Source organism: Dermochelys coriacea, chromosome 1 (genome assembly GCF_009764565.3).
Source record: "Dermochelys coriacea isolate rDerCor1 chromosome 1, rDerCor1.pri.v4, whole genome shotgun sequence".
Taxonomy (NCBI): domain Eukaryota; kingdom Metazoa; phylum Chordata; order Testudines; family Dermochelyidae; genus Dermochelys; species Dermochelys coriacea.
In genome coordinates, this window is record NC_050068.2 from 8,203,010 (window position 1) to 8,221,550 (window position 18,541).

The 18,541-nt window shown below is 44.4% G+C and overlaps 1 protein-coding gene across 1 annotated transcript in view; it reads right to left on the bottom strand.

The window, feature by feature from the left end:
- Nucleotides 1-6,087: 6,087 nt before the first annotated feature.
- LOC119849263 (disintegrin and metalloproteinase domain-containing protein 20-like) overlaps nucleotides 6,088-18,541 on the bottom strand; it is a 202,866-nt gene continuing 190,412 nt past the window's right edge. The window contains exons 20-21 of the mRNA XM_043504014.1: nucleotides 16,597-16,648; nucleotides 6,088-6,355 (exon numbers count right to left, since the gene is read on the bottom strand). Coding sequence (XP_043359949.1) covers nucleotides 6,314-6,355; nucleotides 16,597-16,648 — 94 coding nt within the window. The 3' untranslated portion in view covers nucleotides 6,088-6,313. The remainder of the gene's footprint in view (nucleotides 6,356-16,596; nucleotides 16,649-18,541) is intronic.

Consider the following 18,541-nt stretch of genomic DNA (forward strand, 5'->3'; position numbering starts at 1 on the left):
AACTCCAGGTGTGATTTGGCCTTCTTGATTTCACTCCTGCATACCCGAGCAATATTTTTATACTCTTCCCTGATCATTTGTCCAATCTTCCACTTCTTGTAAGCTTCTTTTTTGTGTTTAGGATCAGCAAGGATTTCACTGTTAAGCCAAGCTGGTCGCCTGCCATATTTACTATTCTTTCTACACATAGGGATGGTTTGTCCCTGTAACCTCAATAAGGATTCTTTAAAATACAACCAGATCTCCTGGACTCCTTTCCCCCTCATGTTATTCTTCCAGGGGATCCTGCCCATCAGTTCCCTGAGGAAGTCAAAGTTTGCTTTTCTGAAGTCCAGGTTCCGTATTCTGCTGCTCTCCTTTCTTCCCTGTGTCAGGATCCTGAACTCGACCATCTCATGGTCACTGCCTCCCAGGTTCCTATCCACTTTTGCTTCCCCTACTAATTCTTCCCGGTTTGTGAGCAGCAGGTCAAGAAGAGCTCTGCCCCTAGTTGCTTCCTCCAGCACTTGCACCAGGAAATTGTCCCCTACACTTTCCAAAAACTTCCTGGATTGTCTGTGTACCACTGTATTGCTCTCCCAGCAGATATCGGCGTGATTGAAGTCTCCCATAAGAACCAGGGCCTACGATCTAGTAACTTCCGTTAGTTGCCGGAAGAAATCCTCGTCCACCTCACCCCCCTGGTCCAGTGGTCTATAGCAGACTCCCACCACGACATCACCCTTGTTGCTCACGCTTCTAAACCTAATCCAGAGACTCCGATGAAGTGAGCTGTAGCTCACGAAAGTTTATACTCAAATAAATTTGTTAGTCTCTAAGGTGCCACAAGTACTCCTTTTCTTTTTGCGAATACAGACTAAGACGTCTGCTACTCTGAAACCTGTCAGGTTTTTCTTCAGTTTCATATCAGAGCTCTGAGCAGTCATATTGCTCCCTTACATACAATGCAACTCCCCCACCTTTTCTGCCCTGCCTGTCCTTCCTGAACAATTTATATCCATCCATGACAGTACTCCAGTCATGTGAGTTATCCCACCAAGTCTCTGTTATTTCAATCACATCATAATTCCTTGACTGTGCCAGGACTTCCAGTTCTCCCTGCTTGTTTCCCAGGCTTCTTGCATTTGTGTATAGGCACTTGAGATAACTTGCTGTTTGTCCTGCTTTGTTAGTATGAGGCAGAAGCCCTCCCCTTTCACGCTCTCCTGCTCATGCTTCCTCCCTGTATCCCATGTCCCCACTTACCTCAGGGCTTTGGTCTCCTTCCCCCGGTGAACCTAGTCACTAGGTTAGCCAGCCTGCTTGCGAAGATGCTCTTCCCTCTCTTCGTTAGGTGGAGTCCGTCTCTGCCTAGCACTCCTCCTTCTTGGAACACCATCCCATGGTCAAAGAATCCAAAGCCTTCTCTCCGACGCCACCTGCGTAGCCATTCATTGACTTCCACGATTCAACAGTCTCTACCCAGGCCTTTTCCTTCCACGGGAAGGATGGATGAGAACACCACTTGTGCCTCAAACTCCTTTATCCTTCTTCTCAGAGCCATGTAGTCTGCAGTGATCTGCTCAAGGTCATTCTTGGCAGTATCATTGGTGCCCACATGGAGAAGCAGGAAGGGGTAGCGATCCGAGGGCTTGATGAGTCTTGGCAGTCTCTCCACCACATTGTGAATCCTAGCTCCTGGGAAGCAGCAGACTTCTCGGTTTTCCTGGTCAGGGCAGTAGATAGATGACTCAGTCCTCCTCAGGAGAGAGTCCCCGACCACCACCACTAGCCTCCTCCTCTTGGGAGTGGTGGTTGTGGAACCCCCATCCCTAGGACAGTGCATCTCATGCCTTCCAATCGGCGGAGTCTCCTTCTGTTCCCTTCCCTCAGATGTATCATCCAGTCCACTCTCCGAATTAGTACCTGTGGAGAGAACATGAAAACGGCTGCTTACCTGTATCTGCTCTGCTGGTACATGGACACTCCCCATTCTTCTTCTGGAGGTCACACGCTGCCAAATTTCTTTACCGTCCTGTCCCCACTGCGCAGCCTGCTCTGAATCTTCAGAACATTGTGCCCGTAGAAGCATATCCTGATGTCTGTCCAGGAAATCTTCAGTTTCTCTTATGCAACGCAGGGTCGATACTTGTTTCTCCAGACCTTGAACGTTCTCTTCCAATATGGAGACCAGCTTGCACTTTGTACAGACAAAGTCACTTCTGTCTTGTGGAAGAAAGACAAACATGGCACATCCAATGCAGGTCACAACAGCTGAAAGCTCCCCATACATATTACCTTCCTTCTACAAGCTTCCTCAGGAGTTGTAGTAACTACTCAGAGAAGCCGGCAAGATGTAAGCCTCAGTGGGCTCTCCCCGGGCAAACTCCCAGGCAAACCCCCTCCGTTAGCCTCTCTACTGTTCGCCGCTCAGCTGGTTCACAGCTGACTGGCTTTTTATAAGAGTCAGGCCCACTCAAGACTCACCTGGAACAAAGCACTCCCAATTCACACTTTTTCCTTCTTCTTGACGCTCTTGCCAGTGCCAGGAGTTGCCTTATTGGGGTGGGTGGTAACAGAAGAATCAACAGGTCCCTGGCTGCTGCAAAGGCCTCTGGGGTGGATGGCACCGCAATCCCACTGGTGCCACGATGTCACCCTGGTGTCAGTGGATGGTCGGGCACCGGGACTCAACGGCAACTGCAAGCAGGGCAGAGTCGATGGTGCCACTTGTGAAGTGGGGCAGGAGGAGTGGCCCAACGCAGGTCATACTCTACTACACTCGCCTTGCTTGTACTTTCTTGATTCCAGGGAGCGTCCTCTCTCAGATAGTTTTTCTTGTGCTTCTTTCTAAATACTGGAGAAGGGGAACAGTGCTGAAAAACTTGAGTTGCAGGAGGAGCACTCTGTACCAAAGCTGAGGTGCTTGGCAATGAGTCTGACCGGCTTGGCTCTGACACTAGTCTAAGTGTGGCTTCCATCAGGATAGCCCTTAGCCTAGCCCCCCTGTCCTTTTTTATACAAGGCTAAAATTCATAGCAGACTTGGCAACACTTTTGTATGTGAGCTTCCCCCAGTCACTTCAGACTGTTGGAGTGTGGGTCGCTCACCAGCATGGTTTTGCCACAGGAGACACAGGGTTTGAAGCCCGGAGACTGGGCCATGCCCAGCACCGGGATGGAGGAAGCCCCTCTAAGCTACAAGAGGGGGGGTGTCTAACTGTATACGCTATTACTTTATACACTGTGTACACACCTACTAGAAAATAAAAACCAAAGGTAACTAAATTTGAGAATAACGGAACCACTGATGAATGTCTTGCGGAAACAAGGGAAGTTGTTCCAGTGACCCTCATGGGTCATAAGAAGAAACAGAGGGGACAGGGGTGGCCTGGACCCCTATACTGGTGCATGAGCATGTGGCTCCAGAGGGTGCTAGAGCCAGCCCGACAGATACCACTGAGGGAAAAATCTCCAGTGACAGTATACGCAGCACACACATATGTAAGGTGGAATGGACATGAGCAAGCACTTGAAGAAGAAATAGCTGATGCCATGTTCAAGCAGCCAAGACTGTGCCTTCTAAATGAACCTGGAGAGCAGTTCTGGCAATCAGCTTGGCCTCTTCCACAATTACTGCAAACTCTTGCCTACTGTCCTCTAGTAACTCATCCTTAAATTTTTTAACATTTTCCCGGAAAGTGAAGTCTTAGTGAAGCTGGAATGCCTGTTGGTTTGCAATCCTGAGTTGCAGATTTCCTGTGGAATAAAGTTTGCATCTAAACAAGTCCAGTCTCTTTGAATGTATTCCTTTCAGCATTCTTGTTTGGGGTCTTTGTCTTTCTCATTCATTAGCAGCTGATGCCACCAAGGAACCTAGGAGAGGGTGAGAGTACAAATGCTTATATCCCTTAGAGAGGACGTAGTACCTCTTCTCAACTCACTTTACTGTAGGAGGCAAGGAGGAGGGTGTCCACCACAGTACTTTAACTACTTCCATAATGGCTTTATTAAATGCCAGAGTCACATTAGTAGCGACCACTGATACTAAGATGTCCACCAACTTGTGAGAGCATTCACACATCTCCTCTGTCTGAATGTCAAGAACACAGGCCACCCTTCTCAATAGATCTTGATGAGCTCTGTGGTCCTCTGGCAGTGGTGAATTGCTTTCTGCCCTCAACAGCTTTGTCTGGTGACAAGGACAAGGATGCAACAGGATTCTGAGGTGGTGACTGCTCCAGGACTTGTGGTGGGGAAGCTGCCTGAGTGACTTCTGGCTGCTCAGTACCAATCTCAGTCCTGAAGAATGATGCCCTCTGTGTCGATGGCCCAGAGACCAAGATGGTTGCGGGGAGGTCCTAGTGGGAGCAGGGATGACAAATGGTGTCTGGAATGTCCACTGATATGTCTCTGGAACCCACCCTTGACCAGGCTATTGCCCCTTAGAAGAAGGTCAGTGCTGAGATTCCTGTATAGCCCATGGTCTCCATGTCTCTGATGGAGTGTATGCTCTCTGTCTTGGATGGGACACAGACAAACACATTTCTGAGTCTGAAGAAGAAGAAACCAGAACAAATGACAGCAGGGGGGCAGAACCAGTTGGGACTGTGGATAGGTAGCCTGAACTTGAAGATGGTGGTGCCAGGAAGGTTTGTCATTCAATTGCACTACCCTTTACAGAAGCTTGGGAGGCAATGGTACCACAAGTTCCTCATGCGGTGAAATAGGAGCTGCAGGTTTCAGTACTGACTGTAAGCCTTCCTGCACTGCTAGGGATACTTGTACCAAGCGGTTAAGCAGATACCTTTTGGCTGAATATGCCTCTGGGGTGGTTGAGAGTGGCAATGACTGATGGCTGTGCCGCAGAGATCTTTCAGGGGATGCCCTTGACAGACCTGGCACAAGCTCTAGAGATGGGGATCCCTTCTTCTTAGCTGAAGAGTGCACTAGCCAGAGACTCTCACCTGAATGTCTTCTAGAGTTTCTGCCCCACTTGGCTTTAGTATTGACACACCTAAGCAAGGTACCTAACCTGAGGAGGGCCTATGCCTTTTCTTTAGCACCAGCGAAAGAGACCAAGGAGCTGCAGATATCTCTGGTGGGCCGTTCCATACCTTAGCTCGGGGTGGCCAACCTGTGGCTCCAGAGCCACATGCAGCTCTTCAGAAGTTAATATGCGGCTCCTTGTATAGGCACCGACTCTGGGGCTGGAGCTACAGGTGTCAACTTTCCAATGTGCTGGGGGGTGCTCACTGCTCAATCCTTGGCTCTGCCACAGGCCCTGCCCCCACTCCACCCCTTCCCGCTCCCTCTCCTGAGTCTGCCATGCTCTCGCTCCTCTCCCCTTCCCACCAGAGCCTTCTGCACGCCATGAAACAGCTGATCAGGAGATGCGGGGAAGGAAGGGGGAGGCGCTGACCGGAGGGGCTGCCGGTGGGTGGGAAGTGCTGGGAGCGAGGGGGAGGAGGACTGACGGGGGGCTGCTGACATATTACTGTGGCTCTTTGGCAATGTACATTGGTAAATTCTGGCTCTCTCAGGCTCAGGTTGGCCACGACTGCCTTAGCTGATGTACTTGTGACGCTCTCCCTGTGAGATGAGTCCAAAGGAGGGTGAAGTGCTGCACCCGAGTCAACATTTGACCTTAACCACTCTTTTTTTGCGTGGGCCTTAAAACACACACACACACACACACACACACACACACACACACACAAGGGAGGAAATCACTTACCACAAGTTTGAGATTGCTTCATCAACCATGACTGATGGTAAGAAGGAACTGAGGGAGGTTGGGGGCAGTTCCACCTCTCATACTAGTATGCAGTGGCATGTTGCAACAGAGGTTGCTCAAGCCATCCCGATGAGTACCAGGGAGGGAAAGAGTTCTCTGAGAACTGTGCATGAGGCGCGTACACACCTATAGTGGAATGCACATGTGTATGCACTCCAAGAAGAACAGCTAAGTTTCTGCTTCCTAGGGATAGAGTTCTAGGGATAAGTCCTAGAGATACAGAGGACATGACCAGCTTAGAAGTAGGATGAGATTCTATGAAGTTCTGAGGAGACACTTATGTGAATACAGAAAGAGAAGCATAAATAAGGATAAAACCAGTTTATTCAAATTAAAAAGTGGAATAGAAGAACAGTTTAAAATTGACAGTTTAAAAAAAAGGAAATTCTTTATGAATCCCATGTCATTGCAGTTTTGACACACCACTATCTCAGCAGGGTTTCACATGCTCTTTCAAAAAGTGGCTGAACTGATAAGAAAACAATTGATTTTTCAAATGTCCAGTATCCTGTGTTTTGTTAAACAAATTGCTTCCCTTCTAATTTTTAGACCAAATACTGCTTTTTTTCTTCAGGCTTTTCTAAAAAAACAAAACAGTAAAATGATTAAAGCATAGTCTATCTAACTGGCAAACTTTATGTAACCACATTTATCCTGCCTGCACTCATTCAGAATCTGGCATTCAGAGTTCTAAGCAGTCATATTCCCTTTTGAAGAGGCAAAAGTCACATTTCCAGTTTTACAAAAAAAGAAAAGGAGTACTTGTGGCACCTTAGAGACTAACAAATTTATTAGAGCATAAGCTTTCGTGAGCTACAGCTCACTTTCCAGTTTTACTTTCACAAAGACCCTCTCTTAGGCACTATGATTTTATGTGATACTGACTGATATGGAAACATTATTTGCTAAACCTACCAGTTCCCATGTGATATGAAATATTATGCCAAAACATTTTTTAAAAGCCCTTAAGAGACCTTAATGTTGTATAGCTAAGCACGCAAGTCAGGACATTTTCTTTCTTTCATTAGATTTATAATAAAAGTCTCACTATTCATCAATCTTACCCCTTAGAAAATATTACAAAATTAAAATGTAAATAAACACACAGTCCAGGATTACTTGAGATATAAATAAATAAATACATAAAATGACAATAAAAATACAGATGCCTCCAGGCCTCAGCCGGTAGCATATACAAGCTTAATTCTGCCCTTGTGAGAGTGCCTTGGGATATTGCATTGCATGTTCACATACTTGTTTTCAAATTTCATAGATCACAATTTTTCTACAAGTTTGTGTGTGTGTGTGTGTAGCATCTTGCAATGCATTTTTCACTCGAGTACTTACACTGATGTAAAATTTCCAGTATAACTTTTTGCCCCAGGCCAGCAAGTAGCTCCATTAGGGAGAATGCCATGCCCATTCAAGCAGGAACACAGGACTGGGCCCTTAGACTTTTTACATGACCTTTTACTCTTATCTTTTTACTTTCTCTGTATTGCTTTGACAGTATCCAGATACACTGCGTTTTTATCCTGCTAGCAGCACAGCCCTCCCTCTGTTTAGTTCAGATGATGAAAGAATTAAATAAAAAGTAGGGCTGCCAATTAATTGCAGTTAACTCAAGCAATTAATGCAAAGCAAATTAACTGATTTAAAAAGTTGTGATTAATCCCAGTTTTAAAACAACAATAGATTTTATTATAAATATTTGTGGATGTTTTTCTACATTTTCAAATACATTGATTTCAATTACAGCACAGAATACAAAGTGTACAGTGCTCACTTTATATTATTTTAATTACAAATATTTGCACGTAAAAAAGATAAAAGAAATAGTATTTTTCAATTCACATCAGACAAGTACTGTAATGCGATCTCTATCATGAAAGTGAAACTTACAAATGTAGAATTTTTTTCACATAACTGTACTCAAAAACAAAATAATGTGAAACGTTAGAGCCTAGAAATCCATTCAGTCCCACTTCTTGTTCAAGCCAATTGCTAAAACAAACACATTTACATAATGCTGTCCACTTCTTATTTACAATGTCACCTGAAAGTGAGAACAGGGGTTTGTTGGCATGGCACTGTTGTAGCCAATTTGCAAGTTATTTATGTGCCAGATATGCTAAATATTTATATATCCCTTCATGCTATGACTGTAGATTGCACTTTTTTTTACGGTGCAAATATTTGTAATAAAAATAATAATATAAAGTGAGTACTGTACATTTTGTATTGTAATTGAAATCAATATTTGAAAATATAGAAAAACACCCAAAATATTTATAATAAATTTAAATTGCTATTCTATTATGGTTTAACAGTGTGATTAAAACTACCATTAATCATAACTATTTTAATCTTGCGATTGTGATTATTTTTTTAATCATTTGATCACCCTAGTAGGAAGCTAAATAGCCTGTCAATGTAGGTGGCCTTGTAACATCTTTTAACATGGTTTTCATTCTTGAATACTTATGCTAATTTTGCTTACTTAAATGTACTGTTGACTGAACCCATATACAGTGCTAAATATTTTCTTTTCAGCCAGTAGTAGAGTTCCCCTATGTTCACTTCAAGGGATGAGGCAGTTATCTACACAGCTAAATTACCTGCAGACTTTATGGCCTATCTACATCATCAAGCTTTCACTGGTTCTTTAGGTTGTTATACGTAATCTGTAATATGTGGTGTGCACATTTTACTTTGTCTTTTTCATCTAAATGACTCTCCTCTCTCCTGGCCCATGATTAACTTGCATATACAGTACTGCAAGCAGAGCCTTGTGTACTGTGCTGCAAGCTGTATCTCATTTCTATTAGCACCCAAGTTCAGTAGTCTAGAAATTCTGAGACAGCTTCAGGGAAATGAAGAAAATGACTGTCTCAAGTCCTTTGAAGATGTGTTGGTAAGTTCTAGGTGATGCTACTGTTTTGACTGCAGATTCAAGCATGGGCTGCACCACCTGAAGCCTATGACCCAGGTCTGTTTCTGGATTGCTTCCAGGAATGGAGGAAAGAGAAGAGGAGAAGAGAGGGTTACTCATCGTGTGCAGTAACTGAGTTTCTTCGAGATGGGTGTCTCTGTGGGTGCTCCACTTCAGATGAATGTGCATCCCTGCACCTGCAATCGGAGAATTTCAGCAGCAGTGCCCATTTGGGTTGCACATGCGCTCTCCCCATCTCACGCCACCTCTTGGCAGCTACATAATGCTGTGCGATCAAACTACCCTCAGTTCCTTCTCCATCACAGAGTGTATATCTGAATTCCAAAGCAGAAGGGAGGAGGGCGGGTAGTGGAGCACCCACAGGGACACCCATCTCAAGGAACTTCAGTTAGTGCACAAAGTGAGTAATCTTCTCTTCTTCAAGGAATGTCCATGTGGGTGCTCCACTTTAGGTGACTGTAGAGAAATGCCGCTCACTGGAAGGATGAGGCTTCACTGTTGGATCTGCAAATGGTGATAAGACACTGAGTCCTAACAGACCATCCGAGATTGAGTCTTGCTCAATTGTGTAATGCTCCATGAACTTTTGGTTTGAGGCCCAGGTGGCTGCTTTACAGATGTCTGTTATAGTGTAGTGGGATAGCCACCCCACTCCGGCCCTGAAAGGGTTAAAGCCCGCCCTGGGAGTGGGCTGGGGCCACAAGAAAAGGCTAGACCCATTGGTAAGGCAGCCACAGCTGGGGCCATGCCCCAGTCAGGCCACAGCTGGCCCTGTAAAAGGCCAGTGAGCCAGGAGCTGGGAGAGTCTCTCTCTAGCTGTAGAGAGAGAAGGATCTGGCTGCCTGGGAGCTGAGCAGGGTACCTAGAGTGGAGCAGGGCTGGGGGAAGGCCAGAGGAGCTGGGGAGCTCCAGCCTGGAAAACCCCCAGGCTGCAGGCCTTGCTAAAGGCCAGGAAAGGTACTGGGGCTACAGAGGTGCAGCCTGGGAATAGGCAGAGGCAGCTGGTCCAACCCCCCTTGCTAATGATGAGCGGCCATTACAGACTGCAGTCTGCCCAGTGAGTGGGGGCTAGATGGTGACTGGCAGTAGCCACTGAGGCAAGGTGGGGATAGAGGGTTGGGGGTTCCTCTGGGTGGGGAGACCCAGATTGTGGGTTACTGCTGGGACAGAACCCCAGGGTAAAGGGCACTGGGATCTGGGAGGGATACAGGGCCAGTGGCAGGTGAGACACCAGCCTGGAGAGGGCGCTCCGAAGGCTGGAAAGAGCTAATTCCTGAGACTACCAGCAGGACGCGTCGCACCGGTTAGTCCTCGCATCGCTACATATGGGTACACTGTTTAGGAAGGCTATCAAAGTGGAGAGCAATCAGGTAGAGTGTGTTTGAGCCCCTGGTGAGCCCCCAAGCAGATCATGTCAGTGGTAGCAAAGATGAATGCACCCAGAAATCAATTTCAAGAGTCTCTGCTTGGCTATGGCAGAGCCATGGCTGCACCTCTTTGCTTGCTTCACATTTACCTCTTGGAGTTAGTGTTAGTATAGTTTTAGAGTAGCGTTAGTTAGCTATAGCTATCCTCCTCTCTCCCCATTTATTTTCTTTCAATTTTCTTTTTAAATTATTATTAGTTAAGATTCCGTTCACCCTTGTAGTGTAGTGTACCTTTAACTTCCTTCACCTGGGAAAATGCTACTTATGGGGCATGCCCAGATCCCCAGGGTTTAAATGCCTTTCTTGCCAGGAGTTACGGGCACTCTCAATGTATCTGTTGTCTGGGTGAGATACACATACCTCAGAAGTGCCCCCATTGACACAATCTCAAGTCTCGCACCAGAAAAGCAAGGAAGCTCAAGTTGAAACATATCCTTATGGAAAAGTCACTGCTCCCGGCTTCCGACCCTGGACCACGGACCCTCCCCCTCCCCCAGATACTGGTCTCTGCCAACCCCAGTAACAGCTTCCAACAGACATTCCTTGTCATCCTCACAGAGGAAATCGCTGTCCTCAAAAAAGGTAGTTAAAAAGTGAGCAAAAACCTCCCCTTCCAGGGAATCAGCTAAAAAGAAACTATCACTAGTTCATTTGACACTCTTGGTATGGACCATGGTGCTGCTGAGCACCTATGAGTCAGTGGGATCCTCTGGTATCGCTGATACTGCAGAAACCAGAGACCCTAAGTGGATGGGCTCTGAGAGGAATGGCAAAGAGAAGCTTCCTTCCTCATCCATGGTACCCACAGAGCCGCTTGAACATGCAGCACCAGGCAGCTTAGTATCACTGCATTCTATGGGGCCACCTACCGGTCACCCTGTGCATAGCACAGCCACATTGGTACCAACAACCTCCACAACTTTAGTGGCACCACCACCAACAACCTCTGCAGTACCAATACTCAAATTTCTTGTGATGGGGTGTCTGCCCCACACTGGCTCATAAGGGGTTATTAGAGCCCTAGGGAGGCTGCGCAGGAAGAAGCCAATCACAGAAGGGCTTAAAGGAGCAGCCAGTCAGGGCTGGGCTTGCCCATATAAGAAGGGATAGGGAGCAGAGCACCATATAAGAAAGGCTACAGAGCAGAGTCACTCCCTGGAGCTTGAGGAGAGAGGTCAACTGGCTGCCTTGGAAGCTGAAGGCAGCAAGCACAATGGACAGAGCAGTGCTGCAGGCAGAGACCTGGGGAGCTAAAGGCAGCTCCTGGCAGGTTGCAGGGATTTGCAGGCTGAGGCCCTCAGGCAAGGGCAAAGAGGGTGCTGGGGCCACAGGGAAGTGGCCCAGGAAAACCTACTGAGGAGTCAAAGGGGGTGCTGCAAGCAGCGGCCATCTACAGGGTCCCTGGGCTAGGACCCAGAATAGTGGGCGGGCCAGGGTTACCCCCCACCCCACAATTTGCTACTGAGGAAGTGGCTGGACTAAGGGACTGCAACATTCCCCTGGAAGGGGGGAGCACAGAGTGTGGCACAGCCAGAGGGCTGTGTCCTAAAGAGGATGCCATGGTCCTTGGTGCAACACAGGTCCAGAAGCTCAAGTGACAGCAGCGAGGCACAACTAGGAGAGGGCACGCTGGCAAACAGAGCGAATCCCCAGGACAGCCAGCAGGAGGTGTCGCAGTGATGAGTCGCACCCGGTCACAGTTCTACAATTTCTTTTCCACAAAGACCTGTTAGTCTCTGCAACACTGGAATCTCCCCTTCTTGGTAGTGATGTTACTCTGGCACACTTGGTACTGTTCCAATCTACACCACCATCCAAATTGACTCCTCCTTTTTCCAGTGAGGATAATGATGAGGAGGAAGGGGACATTTACTTCTCACCCATTCAGACAACCACCAGATGAGGTCTAATAAAAAAAACAGCTTGATTTCAGATGCTCTGTTAGGACTCACTGTCTTATCACTTGCAGATCCAACTCTGAAGTCCCATCCTTCCAATGAGGGGCAGTGCTCTACAGTCACCTAAAATGGAGCACCCCTAGGGACACTCCTCAAAGAAGAAGAAGAAGAGAAGGTTACTCACCTTGTGCAGTAACTGAGTTTCTTCAAGATGGATGTCCCTCCCTCCTCCCCTCTACTTTGGAGTTCAGATATGCTCTCTGTGGTGGAGAAGGAACCTAGGAAGGTTTGGTCGCAAAGCGCTATGTAGCCACCAGGAGCGGTGCGAGATGGGGAGACTGCTCCTGAAATTCTCCAATCCAAGAGGAGGAAAGCACATTCATCTAATGTGGAGCACCCACAGGGACCCCTTGAAGATGAAGGAAAGGTTAAAGAGGAGGTGAAGGTGTAGAAAGACTACTGTGGGTGCAGAGTGGATGGCCTATATTTCTCCCCTTCCTCTTTTGCTGAGAGGCTGTGTGTTCTGTCATAGAAGCAGCAAACCGAGCTGTGTGGCAGTTCCAAATTAATGTAGAGAGCAATTTGGACAAAACAACAGTTTCAGATATTTTGGTGGGTCAGACCCCTGACCAATGGATTTCTTTTTATGTGTGAGAACAGAATTTTAGAAACTAATCTTAGCACCTGGAGCAGGAGCTCCTTGGCAAATTCCACACTTACAGAATCATGGATTACATTGGACCTACTCTTCCCTCTAAGCTGTGTGTGTGTGTGTGCGCGTGTGTGTGTGCACGCACACGCACACAGATCCTACACCCCGCGTACACGGTGAAACACCGCGTGCAAAAAAAATTTGCACAGAAGCATAACAGTTTTCATAGAAGAATTTTTTTGCGCACACAGCCTGTCAAAAATTTGCACAGAAGAAATTTTTTGCGCACATGGCCTGTCAAAAATTAGAGGGAACATTGATTGGACCCTGACTAAAATATGCTACATGCATATGTAAAGTTGCAACCATGTGATTAATATATTAAATTATTAGAAAAATAATATAAAACCATGTAATTAAGTAATGTATAATAAAAGTGTACTCACAACTGGGCAAAGTTAAGGTTGTGGTTGCAATTTTAACTTTGGCATCATCTGACTTTTGAGTATTTAGTCATGCAACCTTAACACTTCAGTTTGAGTGACAAATGCTAGAATTATCATGCGTCCACTACTAAAACATCCTTGGAATTTCTAAATATTATATAGATGACCATTTCCTAACTCAGAGTGTTGCATTCAGCATGGGGAAGTTTTTTATTAGACCTCATCTTGACCAATAAAGAGGAACTGATCACAGAACTCAAAATTAATGCTAAAGTGCAAGAGATCATGACTTGGTCACCTTTATAATGTGCAAACAGAATAAAATACAGACCAGTGATAGATATATATTTGATGCTTTAAAAGGTCTAATTTCACAAAGCTGAAAACAATTGTAAGCCAAAGCAGTTGGGAGGAAGAATGTAATCAGAAAAATATGAATGATAATTGGGAACTGTTTAAGAACACTTTAAATGTCCCAAAAGCCACAAGCTCACAAACGACGAAGACTGTTTTGGTTTAAAAAAAACAATCTGGCTTAGAGGGGAAGTGAAGGCAGCTGTGAAAAATAATATAAGAGAAGTTGAAAGTAATGAATATAAATCAGAAGCTAGAAATTGTTGAAACTTGATAATGGAAGCAAAGGGACACAATTAGAAATTGCAGAGTTAAGGACATTGAGAAGGAGTTTTTAAAGTATATTAGCAACAAAAATAATTTTAATCATCACATTGGTTCATTACTAGATGAAATGGTAGAACTATCAATAATAATGCAGAAAAGGCAGAAGTGTTCATAAATATTTCTGTTCTATACAGGGTAAAAATAAAACGGATGATGACTAGTCATTTCAAAGGAAATACTCCTCGCACTACACTGTATCTCTGAAGGATGTTAAACAGCAGCTACTCAAGTTAGATATTTTTAAACAAGCAGGTCTGGATAACTTGCACTCAAGAATTTTAAAAGAGCTGGGTGAGGAGCTTGCTGGACCATTAATGTTGATTTCCAATAAGTCTTGGAACACAGAGGAAATTCCAGAAGACTGGAAGAAAGCTAATGTTATGCCAATATTTAAAAACAGTAAACATGATGGATAAATCTAATAGTGTTGATGTAATATCCAGAGACTTCTGTAAGGCATTTGATCTGGTACCACATGATATTTTTGTAACAGATATGGCATTTCCTGCTCAATCTTTGGGAGATCTTACTGTATTAAGTGTCAGAGTAGCAGCCGTGTTAGTCTGTATTCGCAAAAAGAAAAGGAGTACTTGTGGCACCTTAGAGACTAACAAATTTTTAGAGCATAAGCTTTCGTGAGCTACAGCTCACTTCATTGGATGCAGTGAACTGTAGCTCACGAAAGCTTATGCTCTAATAAATTTGTTAGTCTCTAAGGTGCCACAAGTACTCCTTTTCTTTTTGTATTAAGTGTATGTACCATTGTGGAACAGGGACTATAAGTAATGCCATAGGAAAGATAATTACAGTTCCTCCTGGAATTAAGAAAAATGGGGGGTGGAGAGGAAGATGGGTGATTAGGTAAATTCACTCAGATTGTAACACTTCCAGAGAAGTACATCTCCCTGGGTGATGCTTACATATACTAGTTCAAACTGGATTATCCAGAGGCCAACAGACAAAGAAAGTACTTTTGGATAAACAGCCTGAGTTTAAACTCACTCAGGGCCTTCTTTCTGATCCAGAAAATGCTCAGGACCTTTTGTCCCCAGTGGGTGTGGGGAAGCTTTGGAAGAACTGATACCTGCCATTGGGGTGGAGTTGGAGTGGGGTGACATCTGGTAAGCTTTTTAGCATGCGTGTAAATTCTTGTATTTTAATCTGTGTTTTTAATGCTTTCACCTTAAGAATAATGTGCTTGTTTAGAAAGGGCTGTGTGGTAACTTAGAACTGTGGGCAATTACAACTGTTCATAGCCTCTGAGGAGAAAAAAAAAATGCAGACACAGGTCAGTTTAGGCCATCTGGTTTGCTGGGAAACTCACAGTGTAGGCAGGGAACAGTGCAGCTTGAAAAAACCCTGTTCAGGAGAAAGAGAGATGTAGGTCTCTGTTCAAGAGATATGATGTTTGAAAAGCCAGAAGCCTACAATAGGTGCCTTTGCCAACCCATGAGTGGGAAATACAGGTGCAGTTGCCCTGAAATGTGGCTATTTTGATTTAAAATCTAGAAAGATATAAAATTAACATGACACATATTAAATGGATTAAAAGATGCCTAATTATTAGGTCTCAAAAAGTAATTGTAAATGGGGAATCATCAGATGGGTGTGTTCAGGCCCGCCGACAGGGGAGGGCAAGGAGGCAATTGCCCAGGGGACTGGGGGATTTAAAAGGGGTCCTGGCTGCCACCACTGCTGTGGGCTGCAGGGCTCCTACAGGTGCGCACGACTGCTCCTAGTTCAGCGCTTTGGGGGGCCCCGTGCGGGCCGGTGCAGTCGATCTGGGAAGTAACAGCATCCTGGAAGTGACAAATCGTCATTTCCACCCGGGTACCCGTCCCCTCAGGGTTGGCCCTGGCCCTGGCACCCGGAACTGCTTTCAGCGGGCCTGGGTGTGTTTCTAGTGGGGTCCCACAGGGATCAGTTCTTGGCCCTAATTTAACATTTTTATTAATGACCTGGAAGAAAACATAAAATCATCACTGATAAAGTTGACAGATCAAACAAAACATTGGCGGAATAGTAAATAACAAAGAGGACAGGTCACTGATACAGAATGATCTGGGCCATTTGGTAAAATGGGCACAAGTAAACAACATGCATTTTTAATATGGCTAAATATAAAATGTATATATCTAGAAACAAAGAACGTAGGCTATATTTACAGAATGGGGGACTCTATCCTGAGAAGCAGTGATTCTGAAGAAGATTTGGTGGTCTTCATGGATAATTAGCTAAACATGTGGTCAAAATGGCTAATACAGTCCTGGGATGTATAAAGAGGGCTTTTTTCCTGCCAAATATCAACTTGCTATCCCAAAATGTTCCTGTGCTATAACTGAGAGAAAGCTTGCAGATTTTTTTTTTGCATTGGGAAAATGTGTTTCCAAATCTCCTTGTTTGTAAAATAGCTCAATGACTTTTTTGCTTACAATTAAAAAAACAAAACAAAACCTAACCAACCAAAATAAAAGCAACCCATGGGCTTCAAAAAATTCACCCCCAAAGGTGAATGTTTTGGAAAGCTACAAGGAGCTAAAAATAAAAGATTAAGATGGAATGGCTTTGGGAACCTTATCTATAATAGTTGCAATACTGGTGCTCCTCCTGTCATATTCTGGCTTTATTATTTTCAGATCTGCATGATCATTTTTCAAATTGAAAAAAAGAAAGAGAAGTTTGACGAGCTTCCAGACTAGAAAATGCTCATGTGCTCTTCACATATTAAAGAGTAACTAAAGTGAGCTATGTGAAAAACACTTACTGTGTCTGCAGCATCAGATCTACCTTGTGCTGTCTGTCTTTTTCTGGAGGGCCTACAATACAAACCACATGCTGTTTAGACAATACAGTTTGTGAACAAGCTGAAACTGTAATTATTATGCATGGTTTTGAGAAGATGCTTCTAACATCTATCAAACCAGCTGTGTTATATGAGAGAATGTTTAATTAATCATGTTTCGGCATTTCAGATTAAACCAGTCTAGCTGAATGGATTGCTCTTTCATCTTAAGTAACTGGCATCAGTGTGCAAATGTTGGCTCCTGCCAGCCTCCATCTCTCTGGAATTCCTTACTCCAGGTTTTCCATAGCACTTGGTATAACCTTTGATCCCTGAAAGTGGATTGATGCTAAATTTAGGTTTGGCCAGAGGGAAAAATGCCAATAAACCCACTCAAAGCACCAGAGCAGCCTACCAGCTGTGGAAGACTGGAGGCAGAAGGGAAACTGCGGCAGCTAAAGCACCCAATGCTAGATCAGGTAAGATACTCCTACACTCACACACAAGTTTCTTATTAAATCTGTAGTCATGATGCTATTATAATAGGTCCTGAACAAAGTAAAATAAGTGCATTCTGATGACCAGCAAAGCTAGTCTCTCTAGAATGTACCAGAAACCCATTTGGAGTCTTCATGATGTAATATCCAGAGACTTCTGTAAGGCACATCTCCCCATCACACACACAGTTTCCTCTGTCCTCCCACCAAATATGGGAGGCTAAGACCCTCTTGGGGACCATGACTAATAAATAGAGAGCATGTTTGCTTGGCATGTATACAGTCCATAACAAAACTTGTACCCATCTCAGCTGGAGCCTTGAAAACAGGGTCAACATAGGTCATACCGCTGCAAGCACCTAAAAAGGCCAGGCAGCATCACACTGACATTCTGAGGGTCATCCAGATTTCCTGTCTGAGTCTGACAATAGAGAGGAAGTTATCTTCTGTGTGACATATGGCAGAATTCTCATGCTGCCAGTATTAAAACATTCTTCGAATTTCTAAACAGAATCACTGACAATTTCCTAACTCAAAAGTGTTGCAGCTAACAGGGGGGATTTTTATATTAGACCTTGTCCTAACAGCCAAAGAGGAACTGATCAGAGAACTAAAAAATAATGGCAGGTAAGGTACAAGATCATGACTTGATCCCATTTATAATATGAAAGCAGAATAAAGTCAGATCAGTAATATATACACTTGGTGCTTTAATAGAGCCAATTCACAAATCTGAAAACAATTATGAGCCAAATCAGCTGGATGGAAGAATTTAATCAGAAAAATGTGAATGATAATTGGGAACTATTTAAGAATACCTTACTAGATACCCCAAAAGCCACAATCAAGGAAGAAGGCAGTGCTGGTTAAAATATCCATTCTAATTTAGAGAGGAAGTGAAAACAGCTGTAATAAATAACAAAATAATATATAACAAATGGAAGAAAGAGGAAGTTGAGAGTAAAGAATATAAATCAGAAGTTAGGAATATTTGAAAATTGATAAGGCAAGCAAAGGGACACAAGCAAAAATCTATGACCAACAGGGGTAAAGTCAATAAGAAAGAGTTTTTTAAATACATTTGGAACAAAAATAATTCTGACAATGGTATTGGTCCATTACTAAATGGAAAAGGTAGATTATCAATAATAAGACAGAAAAGGCAGATGTGCAAAAAATATCTCTGTTCTATATAGAGGTAAAAACAGATCTACAGTGTCATCATATGGTGATTTTAGAAGCTTAGAGTCGTTCCTCCTTGTTTGCATCAGAGGAAGGCCCTCTGCCTCGCTACACCACCTAATGGCTAAGGGCCGATCAACAGGGGATTAGACTGTAAATTAGTGAAGAGTCTGTAGCCAGCCCGCTGGCTAGGGCAGGCAGCAAACACAGCCAGGCTCAGCCCTCTGGGCAGGGCCAAGCAATACTAA